This window comes from Copadichromis virginalis, linkage group LG14 (genome assembly GCF_057382275.1).
Source record: "Copadichromis virginalis isolate Kocher_CV1m ecotype Utaka linkage group LG14, C_Virginalis_male_GT1.1, whole genome shotgun sequence".
NCBI lineage: Eukaryota > Metazoa > Chordata > Actinopteri > Cichliformes > Cichlidae > Copadichromis > Copadichromis virginalis.
In genome coordinates this window covers 24099009-24125815 of record NC_140631.1, presented here as the reverse complement: position 1 = coordinate 24125815, position 26807 = coordinate 24099009, and the positions used below count along the sequence as shown (strand labels likewise).

Sequence of the window (26807 nt, the reverse complement as noted above, 5' to 3'; positions counted from 1 at the left end):
CTTCACAACTGCTCCTCACTCTGACTTGATTTAATCAAATTGTAAGACAGAGTGTCGAACGGCATACTAATGCTCCTCAGAAATTAACTGCTCTATTGAGAACCTTTGTCAGATAGGAATATGCCCGGTGTTATCGAGATGTGCAGTTGATCTGTCTGCTCACACCAGAGTTCGAGTTACACTGCATCACTGACCTCTCTACCCTGTTTTATCACTATCCCTGCTTTTTGCTTTGTTTCCCCACCTCTTTGTGTTTCTTTGACCTCAAACTTAATATCATTTTGTTCAATAACCAATCCTATGTGCCTTGCACTTTTCTTACATTCTCTTTAATCTTTCATCTGTCGCCCTTCCTGTCTTTTTTTTTCTCTGCAGGCATCAGAGCTGGGAATGCTGTCAGTCTACTACACTTACATCTTCACCTCTCTGGTAAGAAGACGGAAAATGGCGTGGGCGTAACATGTTGATTTCGAGCGCTGTATTAAAATAGTACTTTAATTGATGCTCCTGCCTTGAATGAGTGATTGAGTGGATAGAGCACTGACAGAGAAATTGTAGAGCCTCGTTTAATCAGGGCTTTACAGGCAGTTTTTTTCTGCTCGTTTAATGTGACTGCAAATTGGAGACCAAGTACAGTTGCTATTCTGGCCTCACTCACTGGGTGAAGTGCACTTCTGGACCAAACAAATAAATATTACTAATTATTATAAGTCATACTGCTGCAACTGCTGGTGTTGTTTGTGCTGCCATTTGTCTTGTAATTATAATTGTAGAAAGCCAGGCGGGACCTGTTGAACGAATGAGGAAGTCATCATCATTAGAGTCTTTCTTTGCTTTTTCTGATCAGTCTGGCTGTGACTCATCCATCCTTCCCTCCATTTGGCATTTTCGGGGGGCAAAATGTGGGGTCTCTCTCTCGACAAGTCATCGGTCTATCACATGGGTTGTCTTGCTGCTTTTAAAGCTGGACTTACCTTTTTCCACATGGATTTAATCCCATTGCATTACATACTGTGAAGTGCACAGTTGCTTACTTTGATTATTGTGTTACTTCATTACTAGGTGTTGTATACTGTTTACAGCCACACTGCCTTTAAAAGAGGTGACAGCAGCAAACAGAGAAAGAGCTGAGGAGGCAGCTAAAGTAAAGGCTTCCTCACAAAGATGCTTTCGAAGCAGTAACAGGCTAACAGCTGAATCATTATCACTGAAACGTCTAAGAGGCATTTCTTAAATATTTAATGTCCACTGGGCATGCTTAAAAACAAGCTTTTGCATATTTTGTTACATGTGCTAAAAATGAAAAGGAAGTAATGGCGTTTGGTCACATAAAGGTTAAGGGATCCGTGAAAGTTATAGGACGATCGTAACGAAAGCGGCTTGGAGAAAATTTGATGCTACAGTAAACTTAGAAGATAGCTGCTCCCTAATAGAAATTAATGAGGTTCAAAACACTTTGCTCTAATAGTGCTGTAGAGATTATTCATATCAAGCTGATTTATGACTCATTAGGAGTGGGCTGCTGCCATCTTCATGTTTTCCTCCACAGTCTTTGACATAGTCACTTCTCTTATTGTAACTCTCCTTTCTCTTCTCTCTTTGTTCAGCCTGCTTGTTTTTCTCTTGCCTCCACACCTCAATAAGATCATTGTCATCTGATTCTTCCTTTGTTGCGATCCACTTGCAGACTAGCAGGTCTGCTGCAGAGTGGAACAAAGCACAGATTCATGGCAGATACAAGATGATGACCACAACCACCCTCTTACTACCATTACCACCATTTTCTTTATAAAAAGAAAAGAAAAGAAGAAGAAGCAGCTATTGCTTAGTGACAGCATTGTTAATAGTTTCAGCATCATTAAAATGGTCAGCATCGTGCCCCTGGTGTCATAAAACGGGGCGTGTGGAAAACAGAGAGTGCAGGACTCAGCAGACACAACATAACTTAAAATCATTGCTTTTATCGTGCAGGCAAAAGAGTAACAGAAGCAGAATAGTAACTAACTAACTAACCAGAGTACCATAAACTATACACACCACGATGGAGGATGTGACACAATACAGAGAGAGGAGATTGGGGTAGAGTGGAAACGCCTGGGAACGCATCTGAATAGAATCTACCTGAAATGACTCAGGAACCAGAACTGACACTTGACAAATGCAAGATGGGACTATCAAAATAAAACACTAAGTAACACCCAGGCTAAGACATGTGAATTTGACAAGATAGAGAACACAGACGGCCATGTAGACAGAATGCAGACAGACCAAAAAAGACGCAGGACATCACTGGGGAGACCAAAGGTAAACAAACAATGAAACAAGACTAGGACAGACTGGAAATGAAAGCAGAACTAAAAATAAAACAAGAAAAAGTAACACTAGAAAATAAAATACTCAAGAATTAGAACATAAACGATCTTGTACCTTTAATGAAATAAATAACAAGTCCAGAAAAAATCTCGAAATACTGGGTTAAGGACCCAGGACCATGATACCTGTCAGGCTGAGATGTGATGCTGAAGCTGTAAGTGGAGAAAATAGAAGGACGTTTGTATCCTTAGATGTTGTAATAAGTGATTCATCCTATTTATTGTGCTCTTAATGGCCGTGCCGATTGCGCATTGTGTTCGTCACACACACATACACACACACAAATAAAAACAACACAAAAGAGGACGAGAACAACTTCCATTATGTTCCATCGCACTTCATTTCATTGTGCCTGTTTTCCAATCTCACTGTGATAATACATTTCTAAAATAGCAATAATACGCTCAATGCTTGTGGTTTTTTTTTCATGTACTTTTTGAAGTATGCTGCCATTTCACAAAGCCGACCTGTGGGGACGTGGAAATGAAAATGTTTATTTACACATATCAAAGTCGTTTCCAAGTCCAACAGTATTAATTATTTATGTTTATAGTCTCAGATCACAGCAGCAGTAGCTGGCTTGATTTATTTAATTTTTTTTAAATACTATGAACTCAGGTTGATGAAGACACCAACAGCTTTTTCATTCTGCCTTCTCATTTTAAATAGTTTTGTCACCAGCATGTTTTATCACACATATCTAGTCTGCAATAAATAATAAAATGTAATATTGGGTTAATAGTCTGCTACTAAAAAATGAAAACAAAATTATAAGGAAAAGACCCAAAACATCTCTGTAGCTTACACACACTGACCTGCAAGATAAGTTGGATAGGTGCATAATTGTTCATATTATTATTATTATATTCATTCATCCACTTCATTAGGTACACCTTTCTACTACCCAGTCTCACCCCATTTGTCCTTTAAAGTGCATTAATTCTTTAGGGGTAGATGCAGCAAGGTGCTGGAATTCACTCAGTGCAGGTGTACCTAACAAAGTGGCTGGTGAGTAAATTTTCATATATTTCAATATGAGAGTTATAAAAGAATAGACTGAGAAAATAGGTCATTCTTTTTTCACTGATGTTTGAGGAAAGGTGCATCAGTGTTATCCATCTTAATTCCTGGCTTGTTTCACTCTGGATTCTTTAAGTCTGCAGAATCTGCCGAACACATCCTTGATCCTTTCGTGGCGATCACAATGTCGGCAAGGCCTTGTGGTTTCTGTGAGTTTCCCCTCACTGTCAGCTAAGTAAATACATTAAGTCCACATTGACGAAGCAAGAATGTGACTGGTTTCACCAGGAAGAACGTCTCGAAAAAGTCTCACAGCAATAAAATCGCTACTTTAACAACTTTCTGGTTAAATTCACAGTAAAACATAATGCAGAGAAGTGTATCCAGGCAAGCATGTAATTGACACTGTATTTCAGATCCTTTGATTGTATTCCAAAAGACGGTCATATGATCATTTGGCTAGATTGTCCATCCCTAGTTGGCACATGAAACCCCAAAGGGAGCTGTAGATGATAAGTGCTTTTCATTTATAACTTGTTTAATTTATTAAAAGTGAAATAACTTCTAAATATGTATTTTGGTGATAGCTCTTGAACCACAGGCACATGTGAAGCAAGACAGATGATAAAGATAATTGTGGTAGAGTCAGTAATATCTGGTATGTATGTACAGGTGGTATGTTCATGTTCATGGGTGTGAGAATGCACAGCGTATATGTGTGTACTCTCCTTATTATCTAAAAATAATATCCAAACATCATCTGTACCACTTTTTGTTAACCCTCAGCCGTAAAAAGCTGATGGAGTATTTCTAAATTGAGATCATTTGTGCGTCTACTTAAAATCTCAAATGTTTTGAAATCTCAGTGATCTCGACCTCAAGGTTATGAGGTCGAGAGCAGGTCAGGTTTTTTGAAAAACCAGTAAATGAAATGACTCAAGAAGGAAGTCAGCTAGGACTTGAACAGTCATACAATAGGTGCATTTACTAAAAATCTTGGACAAGTTTCAGTCCCAGTGGCCTTGACCTCGAGGTCAGAGGTCAACTTGTGATGATTTCATTCATTTTTAATCAAACATAAGCTGAGGGCAGTTTTTATTGACTGCATGTGTTTGATATGCTGCACTGGCAGCTTTATGTTTTTGAACTCTTCATCCATAAAAACATTCACTCAAGCCTCAAAGACCAAGGTCACAAATCAAATTTTTGGCGATAACTCAAGAACTTAATTATGACAATATTACACACAGATGTAAAATATGATAAAACGATGAAGCAATGACATTTTATCTCCAAACGTTGAAAAGTCAACAACTGAGGCCTGATAATACTGGCAGAGGCATACAACCATGAGTGAATTAGCAACAGCTTTTTTATGGCGATGGCCTTAGATTCTGGTGATCTTTAGTTATCCTGTGCAGGCAGATCGTTTCACCCACTGATGATACTTGAAATTATGCAAAAACAAAAGCAAAGTTCAAATGTGTCGCTAACCTAGAACGTAATCTAAAACTGTGTCTCTCGAATGGGAACATTTAATATGTCTTTTGATCAAAAGAACATCTAATCTGTCTAAATTGCTGTCAAGAGTTTTCAGTTTGGTTATGCGCATAATTGCACGGTGGAGCAAGTGAAAGTTAATCAGAGGGCTTGCAGTTTTGTGTCAAGTGAAAAGCAGTTGCTCAGAGTAATGCTGAACATAGAGTTGGGCATTTTTTAAATAGCCTCCCCCTTTCCTCCTCTCACATGGCCACTTGATCCAGGTGGGACTCTCTGCTAGTATAATAAACTATATGACTCAAGCACATTATTGTTACTGTGTTAAAATGTGCTTACGCTGAAGGATCTTTCTAAAGGTTTTTTTAATTTATCGTGCATCTTATGCAGTAAATACATTAACATGCTGGCACAATCATCGCAAATACATAACATACAATTAAGGGCCCTGAATTTCCAGCCAGAGTCCCTCCTCATTACCATCACCCAGCTTCCACAGTGCACCTCTTAGGTGTTTCAGGCATGTGTATCTGGAAGCAGGCCCAGAGGCAGACCCAAAACACATTGGGGAGGTCTCTTGGCTGACTTCAGAATGGCTTGGATAATGGATGGATGGGTACCTAATACCATTCTTCTCCCTAAGTTTCTAAACCAATAAAAAAAACAGATGAAAAAGACAAGCAAATGTCCCCAGTCCTGTCTGGTTCACAAACTGATGCATGTTGCAGAGAGATGATTCAATTTAGAACGAGCATTCATTTACAAGTCATATTTAAGATACCCGAAAGAAACACTGTGTACTTAAATTCAAACATTCATCATTACCTCCACAAAGAGGATCACATGATGGGTTTTGGTTTGCATGTCCGTCCATTAGCAGGAGCTCGGCCAACCTTAGAAGTGATGTAAAGAAGTTATTCTTTTCCACAGTGAGATTGGCAAATCTGACATTTTTTGCTATATCTTTGTGAATTCTGGGATTCGTTTATATGCGTGCTGTGAAGGAATTATCTTGAGCTCTGTTTGAGGTACTGCATGCAGTCTTGGTCTGCTCTTGTTATTACAATTGATTGTAAATGTATGGATTTCTAAAGAAGGCCATGCAAGATTAATTATGCATGTTTTAACAATGTTTAATGCAATTATGCCATTGTAATTGTTAATTGTTTAAATTATTGCTCTGGAACTCCACAGTTCCCTCACAAATTGGTTAGTCCCATAAATCGGAGTCGTCCTTAAATTTCCCATTCATTTGGCGTCTGCTCTCTCCCTCTCCTCTTTCTTTCCATTCAGCTCCTTTTGTCTCTTTATTTTGTCCAACCATTCCCTGCTTCTGTCTTCCTCCTCTGCTGACAGTTCATTTGTATCTGGTCCTGACATCCCTGACTAACGACCTGCCAGACTGCTCCCCTGCCTAATCTGTTTTCCCTGAATCATCATCTCAAGACGCTCATCAACGTCTTCACGCAGCTACCCATCACGAGGGGAGGGTTTGTCATGCCTACTTAAGGATTTGACTGTCTTCACTCTTTGTTTTGACTTTGTTTGGTTTATTCTGTTTCGAGCTGAGGTTATTAATCTAGAGTGAGGAATTAAGGAAGGAAGAAGTGGTACAGATGCTCCTTTCCCCCCCTTATCATCATCATCAAGTAGAATTATTGTACTGCATTCTGGTGAACGCAGCCTGATGTTTCCAGCTATGCAATGTACAATTCAAATGTATCAAAGCAACATGAGTTGTTTCCATCGTGCTTCTCAGCTATTGCTCTTTGTTTGCTAATCTGCATTACTTATAAATGGCAACCGTCCATGTGCCTGTAAATTCTATTTGGAGATTAGAAATGTGAAAGAGTGGCCATTCATTGACTATTCAGTAGCGCTAATGATATTCGCAGGATGCTGCCTGATGTACAAGGGTCTTTTTTCTTCTTCTTTGTTCATCTTTGTCTCTTTGTTCAAAGCCATAACAATTTAGATATTACCACCTCAAATTAGCTTCTGAAACATGCTGCTCACTGCATTAATGTTACTCTGTGATTTCAGAGACTCTGGTCCTGGATAATGTAGTGTTTAATCTAGGAACACAAATTCCCTTTAGTTGATGGTGAATTAGACACACAGGTGATGAGGTGGAAAAGGCACATGGGCATCACTCAGAGAGTATCAAAAATTGTTTCTTTTACTTTACGCGATAAAGCTCTCCGTGCCAGTTTATTTTCCACACTCCCCATTAAGTCCACTAAATACCAGCTGTTAATATCCTGAGCCTTAATTGTCAGATCTAATAGAAATCTTGGCCCTTGGGTCACAGTGAGTGGAGAGATTTAAAGAAAAACATGATTCATGGAAAGGGTGGGAAACCGTAGAGCTCCGCGGGGCTTTCACGGCTTCTCTCTGTGAAAAAGACGACTTTGTGGTTCATGGATCGCGAGTGGCCGGCATCATGCAGCTCCTTCATCTTGCACGTAATGGAGCACGCACGCACACAGCTCATGCACGTGCACATTACAATCTGATCGGCGCATGCACGCAGACAGTCAAAACAACCAAGAAGTGCACGAATCCACTTAGGCGCACACATTTGCCGACACACACACACGTAGCCCGCAGCCCCAGCCCCGCTCCTTGGCTTCCATCTGGGTGATTTGTGTCCCGCGATCCAGGCTACTCTGCACGATTGAATAAATCACATCAGGTTGGGAGTGACTCATCGCATGTTGACGGGGCGCCTAATGTCATTTGAAGGTTAGGTGAGCACGAGATTGGGCCTAGCAGCGCCTCCTCTGACACACTTTCACGTTGCGATGTTGTTTTGAGTCTTGATGCAAGCGTGCTATCTCTTTATCTGTCTTTTTTCTTTGTTACGCACACGCACACCCACACACACTCTCATCCACGCAAAACAATCCAAAAACACACTTTGACACACTGTGCCAGCTGACATATTATCCTTCTGTGCAAAACGGGGGCCATCAGTTCAACCCCCCACCCCACCCCCTACATATACCCCCTCCGCCTGTTTGTTTTGTTCTTCATGTTCCATTTCCCCTCCGCATACCCGTGATCCCTCTTGTCACTGTAGTCATTGTCATGCATCCATGCCTGAAAAGCTGCCAACGCACTTCCTGCCTGTCACACACGCACACACAAGCGCACAGTTGCGTGCACATGAATGATAAAACTCAAATAAATAAACTCATGAACACGCTCACCCGCCCGACATCCCCGTCCCTCATACATACATACAGCTGTAACATCTTGGCCTGCTTATCTACCTGCCTGTCTGTCTGCCTCGAGGAAGTAAGATGTGTAATTTCTGTCATAAACCAACAGCAGTGATAAAACAAACTGGCTGCGTTTCCACACTCGGATCCAATACAGGCAAATACACTTACAGCAATCCAAAGCTTTCCTTCCCATTCTCCATCCATATGTGTTAAAGAGCTAATTGTCAGGTTTGTATGGAAGGGTGATGATGGGTGTGAGGTTTTACTTCTGAGGCATGGCCGATGCTGTTATTCACTAGTTAATCCCTTTTCTTAACCAGACACTGACGTGCTCTCTGCCATTTGTTCTTGGCCAGTTGGGGTTCTGGGCTCGACATGCTCCATGCCTCTAATTATTCCTCCCAATGCTGTCAAATGATAAAATGCTCCGTGACTGAATGTGCCACTAAAGCGCAGATGAAATGTAACGCCCGCCTTCCCAGCTGCGCAAACATAATTTCATAAATTTCCCTTTCTTATTCCAAATATCGTCTGCTTTTTGTGCAGTTCGCTTGAATAAAGAGTGATAGATAATAGTTGCCATCTGTCCGTATAATTTCACCTCTTTTCTTTCTGCCAAAAACACGCATCCTGCATCCTTTCTCTCTCTCGCTCTGTGTCTTTCCCTCTGAGTGTCTCTCGCTGTGTCCTGCTCTCTGGGCGTGTCTGGCCTTGATAACAAACAAAAAAATATTGTCTAGGTAATACAGAATTCAATTTCACAAGTTTATTCTTCTGTTTAAATTTCTTGTCCCGTATCTGTGAATGCGAATGAATGGAGGAAGCAATCCTATAAAAAAATAAATAAAAAAATAAAACACTTCACATCAACCTCACCCTCCATCTCCTGTGTGCACCGTGGTACAGAAGATTTATAAACCCAAAATAAGTCTTGTCAGTCAAACTGCTTTAGAGAGCAGCCACTGTGACTGTGAAAATGATTGGGATTTAATTAATTCCCCTCCACGGCTTATGTAAAGTTCATATTTTCCTGTTTAGACACAGAGTTTGAGAATCAATCAGCTGAGTAATAGAAAAGGTAATAGGCTACGTGGACGGTGACAACAGAGAGCGGCAACCAGCCAGAATATAAACTATGTCACTATTATGTCAAAAACAAGTCTGTGTCACCAAATATTGTTGACCTGCTACTTGTTTGCAGCGCAAAGATGACATCTAAACTTTGCTTACAATTGCATTTATTGACTTAGTGCTGGAGGGGGTGGCATAAATACTCTCCATAAACAAATGTAATCCCCGGGCTGAAGGGGGAATTGTTTAGTGGCTGTAACTGATGCACTCCTAACGTAGACATTCATCCTAATGTTTATAAATTGGCCATTTTATAATATTCCCGGGATCGGGTTGACCTCGTGAAGGTGGAAAGGTGGTATTGTTTGTTTCTTAGCTAGTTTGGTTTCAGATGTAAGCTTTACTGGGAGAATATACATCAGACTGTAGGACAGAGATTGATTTGCAGTTAGGTACATATGTGTTTGGACACCACCACAGTGGATTTTAATCAAGTGCAGACTTTTAGCTTTATTCTAGTGGTTCAACAAATTAACTGTATAATATTTTAAGAATTATAAACATTTATATATACAGTCCACTATTTTCAGAGGCTCAAAAATAAACAGAATATGACTGAGAAAGAGCTGTAGTGCTCAGGTGAGGACTAAAAATAGGATCTGGAAACTTCTATTTGGTAACAAATCAGTTAAGAACAAGGAGGCAGGGGTGTCACTATCCAGCTCTGGATTGGCTGATGTGGTAAACGGGGTCATCTACAAATTGGAAGGTTGGTGAGTCAGTTCTTAGCTCCTGCTTAGTATCTTTAGAAGTTGCACCTGGCGCACCCGTTGGATTGTGAATGTTGGGTAAAAGTGCTTAGATACAGCAGACAGTGTGTGCGATATGGAGAATGAGACATGAGGTTTCATTCTTTTAGCACTGCGAGTGGTAAAAGTGAGTAAAAGGCACTTTATACGTACCAGTTCATCATTTTACCATTTAGAATCAAGAGAGGCCTTCAGGAAACACAGAGGGTTTACAACATAATGCACCGACTGGTTACACTGAAGGGCAGGAAGACCAGATCAGACTTTTTCAGAAAAAACCCTTTGGACAGATGAAACCGAGATGAACTTGTACCAGCATGATGGGAAGGGAAAAGTATGGAGAAGGAGAGAACGAGCTTGTGATCTGAAGCATACCACATCATCTGTCAAACATGATGGAAGCAGTTTTACGGCACGGGCATGTATGGCTGCCAGTGGAAATAAGTCACTAGTGTTTACTGATGATGTCACCGCTGGAAGAAGCAGCAGAATAAATTGTGAAGTGTGCAGGAATATACTTCCTGCTCAGATTCAGTCAAATGCTGCAAAAATATTAGGACAGACTCTCACAAGGCACATGGATAAAGACCCAAAGTGGCAAAAAGCCACTCAAGGCAAAAAAAAATGAATATTCATCAATGAACAAGTCAGTCACCTGATCTAAACCCCACAGAGCATGCTGTTATGTTGTTAAATCCAAGACTGAAGGTAGGAAGACACCAAAAAAGCAGCAACTGAATGTAGCTGGCAGAGCTCCTCAAGGGAAAAAAATACAGCATTTGGAGACGTTCATGGGTTCTAGACTTCAGCCAGTCATTGCAAAGGATTTTCATCCAATTATTAAAAATAATCCTTATGTTTAAAGTGATTAGTTTGTCTAATTACTTTTGAGCCTGGGGCACTGTGTCTGAAAATGTCTGTAATTCCTAAACAGTTAATACAAAATCTTTCTGAAACCCCTTGAATTAAAGCTGAAAGTGAAACAAAAAAGAGTCGGTGTCCAAAACCTTATGGCCCTAACTGCAATTTTAATAAATCAACTGAATCCCAGATAATCTTGATTGCTCTATTAAAAAGCTACTGATGTGGAGTGGCTGTATTTACATTGTTTAAGTTGCCTAGAAAGAAAGGAGCAACAGCAGAAAACCTAGTAAACAGTTTCTTCATTATCAGCAATCTCTATGACTTTATAAACCAAAAGTGCCCAGTCTGGGAAATCATAGGCTCACAGCCATTATACACACTTCACATGTCAGCTGCAGACAGCTAGATACTTTAATAAGTGTGCACCCTTTCCTCTTTTGGTTTTGATTTAGATGATATTTTATTAAGACCGCCATCCATACGCTGAGTGGCTGGTCTCGTTCATCTGTGCAGTCTCTCAGCACCATTAGCTATCCAATAACATCATTAATAAAGGAGTCAAAAGGCTCGACCATTCTGTGCTTTGAATTTTAGAGACGAAAATGTATTATGGGTGAGAAGTGTGAGCCAGCTCAATAAAATGGGATTTAAATGCATTTTATTGTTTAAAAAAGGGAGAACAATACTCCTTGAATTTCCTTGAAGTCATCATCCGCTGTTGAAGTAATAATATCAACCTGCATCAGGGCCCAGGGAACCTTACTATGCATTCATCTTATATTGCAGTTTTTTTTATCCAGTTCTAGGAGTTGCAGGCAATCTTCTGTTTTATTAAACAACAATTCTTCCATTTTTTATGTGAAAACAAACACAAAAAACAGGAAATTTTGATTGGTTGATTTTTGCAGACCTCTCTGACATGGCGACTGAGTAAATTGCCTCATTCGCACTTGCAATCAGTTCATTAAACACTATATCTGATTGCACAGACGATTAATAATCTGGGTCTCATTCATGTCTTAATCATTTATTTATTGCCACAGAAGACAATCGACTTTATTAAAATATCATCTTAGCAAAGTTCCATTTAACTGTGGCAAATAAGCAATTGGAAAACGCCTCTAAGGGTTTACAGTTATGATGCATTATTGCTGGCTTTGTAGGGTGTGATGGAACCAGGAGAACAGACACCTACTGTGCCAAAGACACCTTTTATATGAATTACTGTGCTACAAAAATCAAGTAAAATCAAGTCTGTTTGATTCCACTCAGATTAGCATACCACCGGGTAGCTATTTTAAGTCTAAAATATGGCCATTGGAGGACAGATTAGATACCTAGGTAATCACCTCTTCACAGAGGGGGAATGATCTCTTTTAGTCTTGTGCTCTGACTTTTCCATTGTCTCACATAAAGCGAGGGGAATGACAAATGCATTCACATGCATATCAGCATTCGTGAATGGCATTCATTAATCATTTATGTCTAATTTTAAGGATTAACAGGTCGGGGCGTGAGGTCTGTTCACATTCAAGTCATTATAATTTTATGGAGACTCCAGGAGAACTGATTGAAAACATTTAGACGTTTAGAAAGCTTCACATTAATGGAAAAAAAATGGAGTGTTCGACTGCAGAGATTGGGAAGCGTCTATGCGAGAGACTACCAGCAACCTGGAGTGTTTAATATGTAAGTCAGACCTCTAAGCCTTATCACTCTAAACATAACTTTTTAACAGTATTAAAACACACCCTGAGAAGGCTTGCTTACCATAAAATTATTAGACTTGAAGTGCCCCAGTCTCCTTTTATCTTTAGAGATTAGCCAGACGGTAGCAGCGTGTTTGTTAAATGAAAGTAAACAATTTAGTGTAGCGTTCCACTTTCCAGACTCGGGCCTTGGTATGTGTAGGGAGTTATGGTGTATTGATTACTCTGCGTCTGCCCTATTACCGCCAACTCTCCCTGTGAGCCCCATGTCTGGATGACTCAGTGTTGACAATTGTATTACAGCCTATTATCTTTCAAATCCCAGATCTTGAATTACAGCCTACCAAGGGGTCTGATTTGGAAAGTTGAAATTGGTTGCTGACTTCATACCTGACTTCCTCTCTGTGCTCCATAACTTTCTTTTTTTTGCTGTCCTCCATCACTCCCATAATCCCTCCCTTTACCTTTCACAACATTTTATGTGAAATTTATCAAAGATCTTACGTGTCCACTTAGTTAGGAGCTCCTCTCTACTCCTAAATTATCACCATCTATGTGTTCTCCCAAGACTTTTGTGCACGTTTGTCACTGTTTAACATAAAAAGGTCTTGACAGTTAAGAGTTAAAGGAACTTAAGGAAGTTTTTTTCTTTTTAGCTGTAAATCAACAGCAGACAGGCCAACATGTTATTGGACAGATACTATTTTTTACTTATACTCATATGATTGTTTTTAATTAAAACCTAATAAGTGTGCATTTGCTTGTGTTTCTCAACCCATGCGTCTTTCTGCATTTCTGCAAGTTCTGCCAATGATTTTGCTTTGTACCCCATTTAGCGCCTGCCAGAAAGTCATTAGTGATGTGCAGAGCAAACATGTCCAGCTCTTTGCTGTTTTAATAAGTCTGATGGAGCTTTTATTTTGATGAAACACATAGCTGTTATTGTGACAAAGAAACTAAATGCTGTCGAGCTTAACTGATCTTTGACCTGATCACATCTAGTTGTTTATCCGCCTACAATGCTGTCTTAAAGGCAGGTATTTTTTTATTAGTTTGTTTTTCTGTAAAATTATAAAAGTATAAACCTCTTATAGAGTGCCGCTGTGGTGTGGTGGTCAGCTCTCTGTGGAGTTTGAATATGTGGGTCATCTCCAGGTGCTCTTGCTTCCTTCCACATTAGATTAATTGATGTTTCTGCTGATTGAATGTGAACCTGAATGGTTGTCTGTACTAGCTCTGAGATGTCCAGGGTCTACCCCACCTTTTCCCGTAAAGCTGTTGGGGTAGGCTCCAGCCCCCACCCCCAGAACCTTAAATAGGCAGTTAAAATTGCCTGGATGGATGCGAACACTTATACATTATTAATCTTAGCATTATGTGCTTTAGAAGATGCACCTAAAAGTGACTCTTCTAAGGAGATGGTAATCTTAAGATCCTGTGCTAGAGCTGATTTGGGAATTTAACTCATTTTATCTGTATTGCTATCGTAGTATGAATATGACTTCCTAAACCAGATGGCTTTCATTTCAGTTTGAGCTGTTTGTAATGCCTGTGTATACTGTATGCTTAACAGCTTAACAGCGTTCCCATCAGCCTGCTGATCCAATTAAATTGGTTGCAGATTTGGCAGCGTGTTTTTTGTTTTTTTGTTTTTTTTGACTGAGCCGAGAGTAGCGCAAAGAATTTATAGGAAGATGCTCGCGCTCTAAATTACAGTGAGAAAGCTGAAGAAAAGCTCCCCAAACACAGTAAACCAAGGAAATAAAAGCAGTTTCACACAGAATCTGCACTGATGGCCACTGAGGACAGAAAGCAGCTACAGGGGATTACTAATATTTCTTGCATTGAAGCCAGAGAGCGCCATGCAATATAATGAAGCAGAAAATTAGATATAAAACAGAAACAGAATGCTTATGCAAAAGCAAATGTGAACTTGGCAGAAAAATCTCCTGCTTTATGGCACAAAAGATCACAGGGAGCCCCGTTCACCATCAATTCAGCCACTATAGCGCTGAGCTATGGCAGATTAAATATGGTTAAATATCATTTTGTCTAGAGAGCAGAAAATTCTGTGTGTTGGTTACAGTGAGCTAAAACAAATCTCAACATAAAGTGTTAGATGTCATTCGTATCCATTTAGCCATACCAGCATTTTTTAAAAGTGTGCTCCTCTCCTGCCGTGAATCTTCTAACGCATAGTGGAACGTCTGGTCCCAAAGCTGAGGGTTGCTTGGGCTTGATGGCAAACACTCAGGTGATCGATGTGAAACACTCCAGGCCTCGCTGATATGAACAGAGCTTAGATGGAGTCTCATCTCCATTATCTGCTGCTCTCCTCCTGTTTTTCCCACCTTTCCTGGGTCAGTAATTCAGCCACTCACTGCCGAGTCTCCAGCACTTTGGAGGTGAAACTCTGCAATTAAAAGAAACGTTCATAAGTAATTTGAAGGGATTATTTTTAAAACTTTATAGGGTTTGTTTTGTTTCATTTTATGTGCTTTTTGTTCCTTTAGAAATTCTGCTGGGGTTCAAATGAATTCGATTACCGAGAAGAGATAGACTGTTTCACATTCTAAACATATGCTGGTGCCTGCAATATTCATGGTGTTTTTGGCCTCCGCCAGTCCAAGAATTATTCAGGGCATAAGGTCTCTGGCTCACAAATAAGCTGTTACTGTTGCAGGTCAGACATAATTCTATGAATAATGGAATAAAATTGCCCATTTGTTTTCAACACACTGCAGGAATGCTGCCAGATTGTTTTGATGTATGCAGCTATTAGAAGCTTTGAAACAAAGCTCATGTATCAACCCCAGCTTTCTACACCAAGATATATGGTATGTTAATTTCATGGTCATCTCACAGTGAATTAAACTAGGTGGCTGCTAGAAATGATGTAAGTGACATGTTAGCGCCCCGTGCAAGAGAAATGACTTGGATCCAGTCCATCTGCATTCAGTGAGCAATGTTGTCACCGCAACTAGTGAGTAATTGGAAGAGCTACAATTACAGTTTTCATGTCCACCCCTGCAGCAGCACCAGTATTTCGTGAACAAATAATTCAGTAAATCAATTATCCAATTTTGCTATTACATTTCAGGTGCATAACAAGTCCGTATTCATGACATGCATCATTCGATCACGACGCCTCTCGCCTCCTCCTCTCCGCCTGTCCCGCTCTCACTGAGAACACCGTAATTAATCAGGAGGCCTAAATTTACATGGTAACTGATACGAGCATGACTTACTGCCAAAAACACCACATGAAGAGTCCAGCTTATAGAGAATAATCAGTACGCCACTAGAAATGGATTTCATCACAGAGCAACGACCAGACTCAGGCCTAAAGGTTTGAGCATGTTGTAGCCTTTGTCCAGAGTGGCAGGAGGGAAGTCATTAATTAGCACTTTATCATTAGGAAAATCAATATGCAATTTGCAGGAATGTTACTCAATCATAGCCTACTGGAGTCTGTTTTCTCTTTCACAGCGATACCACGCTGGATAAGGGGTGGAGAGGACTTGTCTTTCTTTTTTTACAAATTGTCAGAGATGATTATCACTGCTGACAGCTCTGACTTCATCTGCGTTTTGCAGAGCAGAAAAAATGAAGCCTTTAGAATCGGAGAAACTTTGGTAAATGCCACGTGCCTACTTGAAACTGCACTGATCAACATTTTTAACCAACAGTGTATAAAAAGAGGTCTTTATAAAAGACCCAGAGAGATATATGACACTGCTCCGCAGCTGCCCTCATACCTCAACTCTTTGTCTGAACTTTTTGGGTCTGTTAAATCATCGGATCAATCATATTTTTTTTCCTCAAACTGGCTTCCTCATCACAAAGCAGAGCAGTCACACTGGAAGCTAGCTTTTGAGCTTGCTAAAAGGCTAAACATACACTCTACTGATCTGGACGGTGTTGCCATAAAGCTGCCTGCTTAACTTATGAGATCAGATCAAGCCTGTTAATGCTTGTGGTGCTGTTTTAAGTTGACCTGTCCAGGATGTTTTGATAGAAACGGATCAAAAATGTTGTGAAATACAGTTAATGACTCATCTATTATTAGTCATATGATTTAATGCAAAATGTACTCAGCTTTCACTCCAGTGGCACATTGTGTGACTTAGTGCAAGTTCATCATGTTAGAAAGTGAAATCATCATTAGAAAAAGTCTTTGAATTGCTGGTCCAATTGCTGGTTGAAGAAGCAATACAATTGAGAAGTTTAAAAAAAAGCACCCTTCTTCTCAAACTCTCACAGTATTCTTGTTCCAAGGAATGAAAGCCAAAAAATTTGATTTGTTACTGCTCCCTTCACAGACAACGTAAAACCGCCTCTAACCAGACAGAATGAGAAGTGGAATGTCCCAATGCCCACCTGCGCAATAGTACAAGCACATCACAGTCTCTGTCCTGAGAAAGAGACACCTCACAGGTCATAAACCAGTGTCTTTATTCAGCTCTACCCACAAAACACTGGTCTCAACAGTAAAGAGTCAACTTAAGAAGCCAAATCGGAGACTTACTAAGAAGAAGAAAAGATTAAGATGAGTAAATGAATGCAGAAATTAGAGAAAGGAATCGTGGAAATTAGTATCATGAACAGACAAATATGAATTTGAAGTGTTTTGGTCAAAGAGAGAAACATTTGAGAGACATAAAGATGTGAGAAATGTGGTAGTTGGGGAGTATTTTAGTCATTGTGTCAGGTAAGAGAGGTAAGAGGCAGACTTGTGTGCAGGCCACAGGGGCCAGCAAGAGGTGTTGCTTGCAGCCAGGTAAGGCAGGTAACTGCTTGGCCTCCAAACCAGTGGGGGGGCCTGAAAGTTGACAAACTACGGGAGCGGCAATGTTCAAAGTTTGCATAGGGGGATAGACCTGAGCTCCCTGAGGGAGACCGACCTTATTCTACTAGCACCCATTGCAAATGGTCTGTTTAAACAAAGCTAATGTCAACAAAAAAGCCACTTAATAAAGAGGAGTAGTGAACCTTCTGGGAGCTGAAAAAGAAAGGACAAAAGAGAAGAAGAAGGGGGAAAAATACCCAAGATAGTTTTGAATGGAGAAGAAAATAGTGATAAAAATATTGTGCTAAATAGCTGGTAAGTGCTAATGGTCTCACCTTAAGTGTCAGGGAGAGGCATTTAAACAACATAACTTCCACTAGCATCACATGACAGGAAAATTTAATTACCTAGTGCATCCAGCTTTGTTGACCTGATGTGACTGAGTCAAGTACACACAGCTAGGAGTCAGAATCAGGGGACTAGCAGTTAGCAGTTAGCATAGCTAGCATAGTGGAAGAAAGTAGAAGCTGGTAGTTTGAATATTACTACTTGATAACCAGGTAACTCCATGTTTGTTGTTATTGCCACATTAAACATAATAGTCTCTGCCATTTCAAGAATAATGTTACTGTGGTGGGGCGTGGTCTGCGGTGCCGTGCAGGGAGGGCGGACGCACTGCACGGCATCCTTAATCACGCCCGCCTAGTTAAAAACACGGGGACTCAGGGGTTTGGGTGTTGTGGTGAGATGTAAATAAAGATGGCTCTGAATGATACTCCGTGGGCCCGCCGTGCCTTATTCTCGCCAAAGTTACCTGTTGCTGTCAGATAATTTATAGCATAATGGTGATGAACACAATAGCATAAGCATGACTGAGGAGGAGGAGGACCCTGATTTTGTTTGGGCCTAAGCAAGTCAGATTTTGAGAAGTAACAAAGTCATTCTTCAGGTTGTGCAGCTAGGATGATCTCACTCAAAAACTTCAAAAAAAATCTGGAAATATGTCAAGGATAGAGTGTGAGAGTGTGCTATGTGTGTATGGTTGTAATTCATTACCAGTTCATTGATGTGGTTTAAAGTCGGTTGTCTGTGCTTGAATTTGTTGTTAATGAAATAGCAAAGTGAGCTGAGCCAAATACCCCCTTGTCAAGGTTGGTTGCCCCTCCAGTCCATATGCTTTGGCACAGTCTCTGATAAGTGGGATCAAAAACAAGAAAGGCTATCAGTCTGCTTTCTAGTGCAGTGCCATACCCTGTGCATGCTGCTTGACTGGAGCAATTTTCCCTCTGCAAAAAAAAGTAAACATTGGCAGATTACTGCAACAAAATGACGGCTAGTGAGCCAAAGGCATGCAAAGCTAAAATTGCTGCAAATGGATGATTCTTGGATGAAATAAAAATTTGAGAAACAAACAAAAAGAAAGAAAAAACACACAAATGAATTGTTTCTGAACTTACCAATTGTTTCTGAATACCATATCAAGTCATTTGACACATAAAATTTTGAGTTTTCGTTAATTTTTCTGGTTGACCATGAAGTTTTGAGGTAATATTTCAGGACAGAAAAACTGTCTCCATTCATAAAGGTGACACAAATAAAGGGGGTAAAAATCCTGATTTTATCCTTCTACAGGATGTGAAGATTTTCTGTTTGATAGCAGATTTGAAACATGAACTTTACTGGTTGCCAGTGTTTCAGTGTGATGTTGTGTTGCTCTCAAAAAGCCAAAAATTATTTATTCAGACTGTATTTCTGCTTAGTAAGAGTCGAAACATTTAATCTACTTGTTCGACAGTCCTTAAAACTCATTTAATTTATGTAGAAGCCGGTGAGTCAGTGAACGTGTGACTGCGATTCATTGTTCTGACTCATTTGCCATTATTGCTGCATTCCTGTCTGCTGCCAGTGACTGGTACTTCTCAACTTCAGCAAACTCCATTAATTTTAATGCCACTTTTAACTTCTTTTAAGAAGTTTTTCAAACAGATAAAATGTTCAGATGACTCCAGCTCATTGAAATGCTGAGACCTTTGTTATTCAGCATCTGAAAAAAAGTGACAATATTGAAGCAGCACTCATTCCTTAACATTCCCTGCACAGCATGCATACAAAAGTCTCTATATAGCCAAACTTGCATTTGAAAGGCTTATCTAACAACTTCACATTTCTGGTAGAGATATCGGCGTTTCAGTAACACGGTGTTGTACCACATGCAGCAGAGATGCATCCCAAATCAGCGGAGATCCCTGGTGCCTAAAGAATCGATATAATCTCAGCGTTTCTGTTCCGTTTAGGGAGATGTGATCAATGAGAGAGGACCTGAAGGATGCTGACTGACTTAAAGAAGTTTTTGATTCAATTCCGTATTCACTTATCGGTTTCATACAAGTTTTCATTGCAAAGGAATATGTCTGTGCATGGACACGGATGGCAGAGAAGGAGGAGTGGGATTCTTGACAGGGTGTCCACCTATAAGCACCATCAACCCTCCTGGGATCTCATTATTCGCTGACTTCATTGTTATGAACACTGAGTAGTCACACATTTGGGTATTTTTGTAGGTGTGTGTGTGTGTGCATATGTGCATGTATGAATGGTCCAGTTATGTGAAAAGACCAAAAAAGAAGAGAAAGAGGAATCGTTGAAAGCCAAAGGATATGAAAAACCATCTAAAATGATGAAAGAGAAACTAAGAGAATAAAAAAGGAGTTGCACATAAAGGGTAGATAAGACAGGGGCGACTAGATTGGGAGGGTTTTCAGAGGGAAAAGGGTGAGAATTGAGGAGGTGAAGCAACAGTTTTTGGTTGGTTGGCTCGGGTCCCGACTGCTGATTGATCTCCAGGTGACAGCCGGTGTCAGGGGCCCTCGGCCAGGCTGTCATTCCCTTGCACTCTTACACCCTCGCAAACCCCCCCTCTCATCTTCGCTCTGTCGCTCTCTCTCTCCCGCCACTGCATTTTAAGCTCTCACTTGTGCCAACTAATCTCTCACCTTCTTCCCTCTCCATTGATTCAACCTCTAGCTCTCTCGCTCTTTTTCTCTCTCTCTTTGCTCCTCATCATCATTCTGTTCGGCCGGCCTTTTCACCCCCTCGGTGGTGACAGTTGGTTTCCCTACTGCTCTCCTCTACCCTCCAGCTCTGCCTTTTTTGTTCTCCCACTGCTGGGAACCAAATGCTAAGCACTGCCCATTTCACACCAACTATTTGCCATGCAAGATGTGCTCGCGTGCAGGGCTTTAGTGTGTGCTTGTGCGTCCCCGTAACACGTATCCAAAAACATGTGTTATGGGGAGAAAACCCATAATATAAATCAATAACGGCTCGGGGTTACGTTAGGCAAGCCTGTGTAATGTCCTCTGAAGTCATGGGATCACAACTCCCCGTCTGTCTGTGTGTTTGAATTTGCATGTGCAAAGTGTCAGCGTCTGTGCCCTGAAAGCCCACAAATGCTGCACACCAGTTTTCTTCAGACACTGCCTCGGGATATTTTTGTGACCTTGGTCTTCAGTGACTACGTGTGTGTTTGCTGCTCAATTATAGGGATTTCATTTTCCTGTGTGTGGGCATGCTCATGCGCCCTCCAGTTTGTTTTTGTGCGTGTGTATGCACATGCATGCAATCAGGAACCCTTGAGGGGCATGTTTAATGATAGGCTCGTTTGCACAGCTCTGACTCTAATGATCTATTAAAGTACACTTAACCAGTAATTATATGGACAGTCCCCAAAGGCTTATGAGGCCCCAAAAGGGCCTGCTGAAGATGGAAGAAAAGCCCATGTATTTAATGGAATGCATGGGAATCGATAATGCTGCGGCTTTAAATTTTCATTTTACGTTTCTAAAGATATTAATGAATGAATAAATAAAGAATAGGTTCAAAGGAGACTTTTCTCCTGCCATGATTACATGCAATGTTAAACTTGAGACAGGGATTAAGTATTCCTCAGGCTTTGCGGAGGAACATGTAATCCCTGTCTTAGCTCTCCTCTTCTTCCCCTGGACTTGCAGGACTGTATATTTAGTTCCAGCCTTGCAATTAAATCCACTTTTACAGTATGACCATTTTACATTGTATGTATTCAAAAGTCAAACGCAAACTTATGAGAGCCAGGCTGATAATTTCTCTGAGTTAAATGTTTTGAAATTCAATAGATACTAAAGATCAGGCAGTCTCTTTCCTAACAAGACCATTAGACCATTATTCTACTCATTAACAGGATTGTCTCCTGAAGTTCAAGAGCAGCTAGAAGCCCCTTAAACTTCAGTGCTACATCCTCTAATAAGGCGATTTTAAATGTGTTTCACGCTCTGCAACTTGAAAGTCATACTGGGCCAGGATGAATAACAATCCAGTCAGGGTGGAATTAAGCAAATAAAGTGTGCTTGCATAGTGATGGAAATGCAGGACTGTAAACACAAACTGCAGGAGCTGTCTTCAGTTAGTGTGTTAACAAAAGCATTCAACAAACACTTCACCGCACACAACAGCCAAACAACACCCTGCTATCTCCTCTGCTTATGTTATTTCACCGTGTAGTTTTGTAAACAAACATTTGAAAAAGCTGTATTTCTTGAAGGAGAAGTCAAACTCTCTAAATATTGTTATAGTCCATATCCATCCACTTTCATGGTATAGATTCAACAAGGTGCTGAAAACATTCGTCAAAGGTTTTGGTCCATATCGACGTGGCAGCAGCACACGACTGCTCCACATTTGTTTGTTTTTTAAGAAGATTTTTACCAAATCCTGATGCCACACATGAGCTGAGTTACTACATAGCAGGAGGTTGCCTCAAGGGATATAGTTAGCAGCTTTTATCATTATTTTTGATTGGCACGTAGTTGTTTGCCCACTGCTGTTGCCTTCTTGCATTTACATACATATTTTGCTCTTTTATTTCTATTTACTTGCAGTGTATTTACTATTTCTACAGACACCATATGGCCATTTGTTCCCAGTGTCACATGCTGCCGCACCCACTCACCATCCCCTCAAACTTCTCTTATCTTCACACTTGTCTTGGTGGCAGGCACAGAGGTAGACTGGGCTTGGTCTGGCTGTCACAAGTTAGATGGCACAAAGGGCTGGAAGGTGAAGGCTGCCACCTGAGGTGGGGTACTGGGTTTTGACACCTCTATTAACCTTCAGGAGACATCCATCCTCAGTCACGCCCCCACCTTCTCTCTCCCCCCTGTTCTTCCTCAGCTCCGTCTCACCCTGCCCCCTGTCTCGTATTCCCCAGGCAGCCGGAAAACAACTTGTCCCTGGAGCAAAAGAGCCAAATAACAAACGACTTGTGTTTTCCTCTCCTCCCAACCTGGATGATTTCAATATGTCATGGATTTCTATCTCAATTATTGGTCTCTGTGACCTTTGTTGTTTTCCCCGAGTCTTTCTCTGTCTGTCTGTCTCTCTAATTGTAACCCATTAGCTTTGCAGTCTGGCAGTCATACCTGTACATTTTTACAGCCAGTGGGAGAAAAAATCCATGGGTGTTGTGCAGCGCTGCTCGGTAAAATTGTGGCTCTGAACAAATTGCTGCAGCTTTCTCATGTCAATCAACCGGAATAATTGTAGTTAATGAAATGTGAATCGGACAGATTAAATCGGATGTAAAATTGCTGAGTGAACAGATGCCCTTTTTTACCTTGACAATAATTCAATATATCATTGGTGTAATTTAAACAGATTATGGTAGACTGTAGCAGGGTATGACAGCTCATGGCTAAGCGGAGCCCATAATCTTGTGCCTTACTCTCTTTTCTCCCTATAGGAATTCTCTTTACTCCGACTGGACGACGTGGCGGACCAGCGAGTCAACATAGTTGGTTTTTCCGTCTTCAACAAAACTCATCCCTTCTTCCAGGATTTTGCGCTAAGCCTCAACCGCTCCTGGCAAGAGAACTGTGACCACGCACCCTTCGCCGGCACACCGGTTAGTTCACACAACACAAATACATGACGTTATTTACAGTGAAGACCGAAGTTACAGGAAGAATAATTCAGTCCAAATTAAAAGATAATTAGTTGTTCCGGCATACTTCTCTATCACAAACTTACCAATTAAAACACTGAAGTCGCAGAAACCTCCAAAATACTAGGAGAAATATACAGGGATAGCATTTACTCAGGTAAGTGCTGTAATTTCAGGTGTTGCTGTAGGCCATTGTTGTTTCCCAGACAGCTCATTAGCAGCATTTGGCGCCCTCCTTATTACCTTTAGAATGGCATCTTCCTTGTTGAATTTTCTTCAGAAGAAATGCACACAGGAAAAGCTACTTACCTTCACAGCATCCCCCCTTAAATCAGCCACTGTTCTCATCTAAATGGTCTCTGTAGCTCAACATTTAAAATAGTGTGCACTACCTGTGTGAATGAGTGACTACAAAAAAAGCCTTGTTGCGTATGTGTAAACTGAAGGTGATTGCAGATTTGTTTAAATCTCATGCCGGCTCAGCAGGGCCACAAAATAGCGAAGCACATGCTTGAACATGTCGTACTATTATTATTATTACTACACTCTGACATATTTTACGACATGGCTTATCGAGTTTTCTTTACATCAGACTCACTAAATACAGTGTTGTAAATGCCCTGCACAAACATGAGCGCTATCTGTTTGTGGTTTAGCGCCTGTTTATGAGACTAAAATTTATGACTATTCTCTGACTACCCAGTAATCCCTCTTAAAGCTAGACACTCTCCCACATTTGCTCAATAGTGTCTCTCATTAAAAGCAACTTCTCAGAGTAAGTAGTACAAGTGCACCAGCTATTAGACTACACTTCTGCTCTTGGATAATAGTAAAAAAAAAAAAAAAAAGCTTAATGCAGAATTTTTTACCGGCAAAAGATGAATATACGTCACATTACACTGTTGATATAACAAATCAAAGTTTTGATTTTCATCATTTATTAGCTTTGAAGTAAAACAAAGAGGTTTCTTCCTGTTAAAGGGGAGTTTTTTCTTCCCACTGTTGCTAACTGCTTGCTCATACAGGGTTACCTGATTGTTGTTCTTTTTGCTTGGTTTAACATTGTAGGGTTTTGTAGCCTAAATCATAAAGCCCCTTGAGGTAACAGGTAAATAAAGTTTAACTGAATTAAATAATTTTATGTATTTTTACATCTTAAACAAAAAAAACCCTTAAAGACAATATTAAAAAGTGATGTAATTTATATATCTGAATTCAATATATTCTCAATATTGAGAAAAGCTGTAATGCAGGTTTGTTTTCATCCTTGTAAATGTTTTTTTTTTAATAAAAATAACCCACCTGAGTGCAAAAAGACTGCCACTACTGCAGATTTATGTTTGCTCGGGGGCTTCATTAGGAGCCAGATATTCAGTAAAGTCAGATTAATGAATGAATCCCCTCTGTTTGAAGTGAAGAGACATTAAAAAATGAAACAAACACTCATCACCCCATTTTTGCTTCACAAAAATTGGATGGTGAAATAGGTTAAGAACAGTTTGAACTAGCATTAAAAATGCTTCTGTGTGCAGTGGGTCACTCACTAAGCTTGCAGCAATTAGGACTTGTGGCTAATTAGCTAATAACCAGAGAGACTAAAGGCTGATGGGAGCAAGAACATGATTAACCCATTTAAACATGCACATGCGTAATATGCTGTCTTTTTAAACGTTCTCTTATAAACAACAAATGCAGCCGCTGACCTATATGTGTGTTAGATTGCACTGATGCATTTAAAGATAAAGGCTTGCACCACATCATCTGAGGAAATGTAGGCAGATAGGTTGAAAGTTTATAAGAGAAGAAGGTTTCATGGGAGACAAATTGTGCTGCATTCAAACATCTCGCAATTGATATTTATAGTCTCACATCAGTATTGATTAAAGTAACCGCACATAGAATTTTTCATTAGAGAGTGCAGCTCATTTATATACAAACAGAGTATAACTAGAAGAAGCCTACAGGTCCAAACTGTCAAAACAGCATTCATGAGTTGGACTGTTAGGTACTGAGGTAGACCATAAAACCCCACTTCAATATTTACAGGTTTAGAAATCAAGACCAAGTTTGTTCCTTTAGGTCTGAAGTCATCATTTGCATTGGGAAATTACAAAAAAAAGGAAAAAATTCATGACAGCTGCCTTCAAAGCGTGGAAATGCAATAATTCTGTGTGTTATTGGCTAAGACATTAAAAAAAGCACAGATTTCAGAAGCTGCTGATATGTTCTGTTGTTCAGCTCATGTAATTATAGCCTGCTGATTAAAGTTACTCTTAAAGAATAAAGAGAAAAGAAAGATGTGGTAAAAAAAAGTGAGAGAAACAAGATTGATACATGGGCGCTGTTTGTAAAGTGAAACATGTTGAATTTAACAGCAACATTTTTCCACATTTAGCTCAAAACCTTACAAAAACATGTTTTTTCGAGTCATTTTTTACAACATTTAGTAAAATATTTGTAACTTTTCATATTTAAAACACAATTATAAATGTTAAATCTAAATGTTAAATCTAAATATTATATTTAAATCTAAATGTTAAATGTTAAATCTAAATGTTACACGAAACTAAATATTTAGCTAACATGTACGGATCAACGAAAATACCAAAATAAAAGCTTTATGAAATGTTGACTAAATATTTAGTTTCCTGTAACATTTAGATTTAACATTTAGATTTAAATATAATTTTTAGATTTAATATTTAAGATTGTGTTTTAAATATGAAAAGTTACAAATTTACAAAATATTTTTTTTAAAAATGACTTGAAAACACGTTTTTGTAAGGTTTCGCACTAAATGTGGAAAAATGTTGCCGTTAATTTCAGCATGTTTCACTTTACAAACGGCGCCTCATAGATACACAGATGGGTAAATGCCAACATATTATTAGCTTTACATCAAATTCACAGTACAGTTCCTTGTACAACAATATAAATGGAGACGAACTGAGGAAACATGAGTATGTGTAGCAACAATATTGTCTTCTGTACACAATTGCAGCACTAAAGTCTTCTCCTGTAAAGTAAAGGCTCACAAAATTGAAGATATTTATAGATACGAGTGTAATACATTCACATTGTCATGTTGAGTTAGCAGCCTGGCCTTGGTTCCCACCACAAAGATAAGTCGAACTTAAACAGCATAAACCTGCAGCTGTAATATCCTCACAGTCTCAAAGAGCCAGCTCACCGCAAACTCAACTTTAATTCTTTATATTTGGCCTGAAGCTGCTGAACCACACCATCCAATCATATCACTCTACAGATGATGGTGCTTGTAACAGCATGACAAGATGATCATTGATACATTAATTACATCCCCATCAGGTGATCTGCAGTGTTAGCTTTTTAGTTTTTTGGAGGGTGGGAGGATAGGTGTAGATAGTAAAAGTAATATAATTGTGAAACAACTCACAAGAAAATGTTTGTGCATTGTTTAATTTTTATTTAATTTTATTTTTTGAAAGATGT

The 26807-nt window shown here is 39.8% G+C and overlaps 1 protein-coding gene across 2 annotated transcripts in view; it reads left to right on the top strand.

The window, feature by feature from the left end:
- Positions 1–26807, top strand: part of grik4 (glutamate receptor, ionotropic, kainate 4) — a 370076-nt gene that overhangs the window by 276226 nt on the left and 67043 nt on the right. For both annotated transcript variants that reach the window (XM_085430050.1, XM_085430049.1), the window contains exons 8-9: positions 376–429; positions 23136–23297. In XM_085430050.1, coding sequence (XP_085286176.1) covers positions 376–429; positions 23136–23297 — 216 coding nt within the window. The remainder of the gene's footprint in view (positions 1–375; positions 430–23135; positions 23298–26807) is intronic.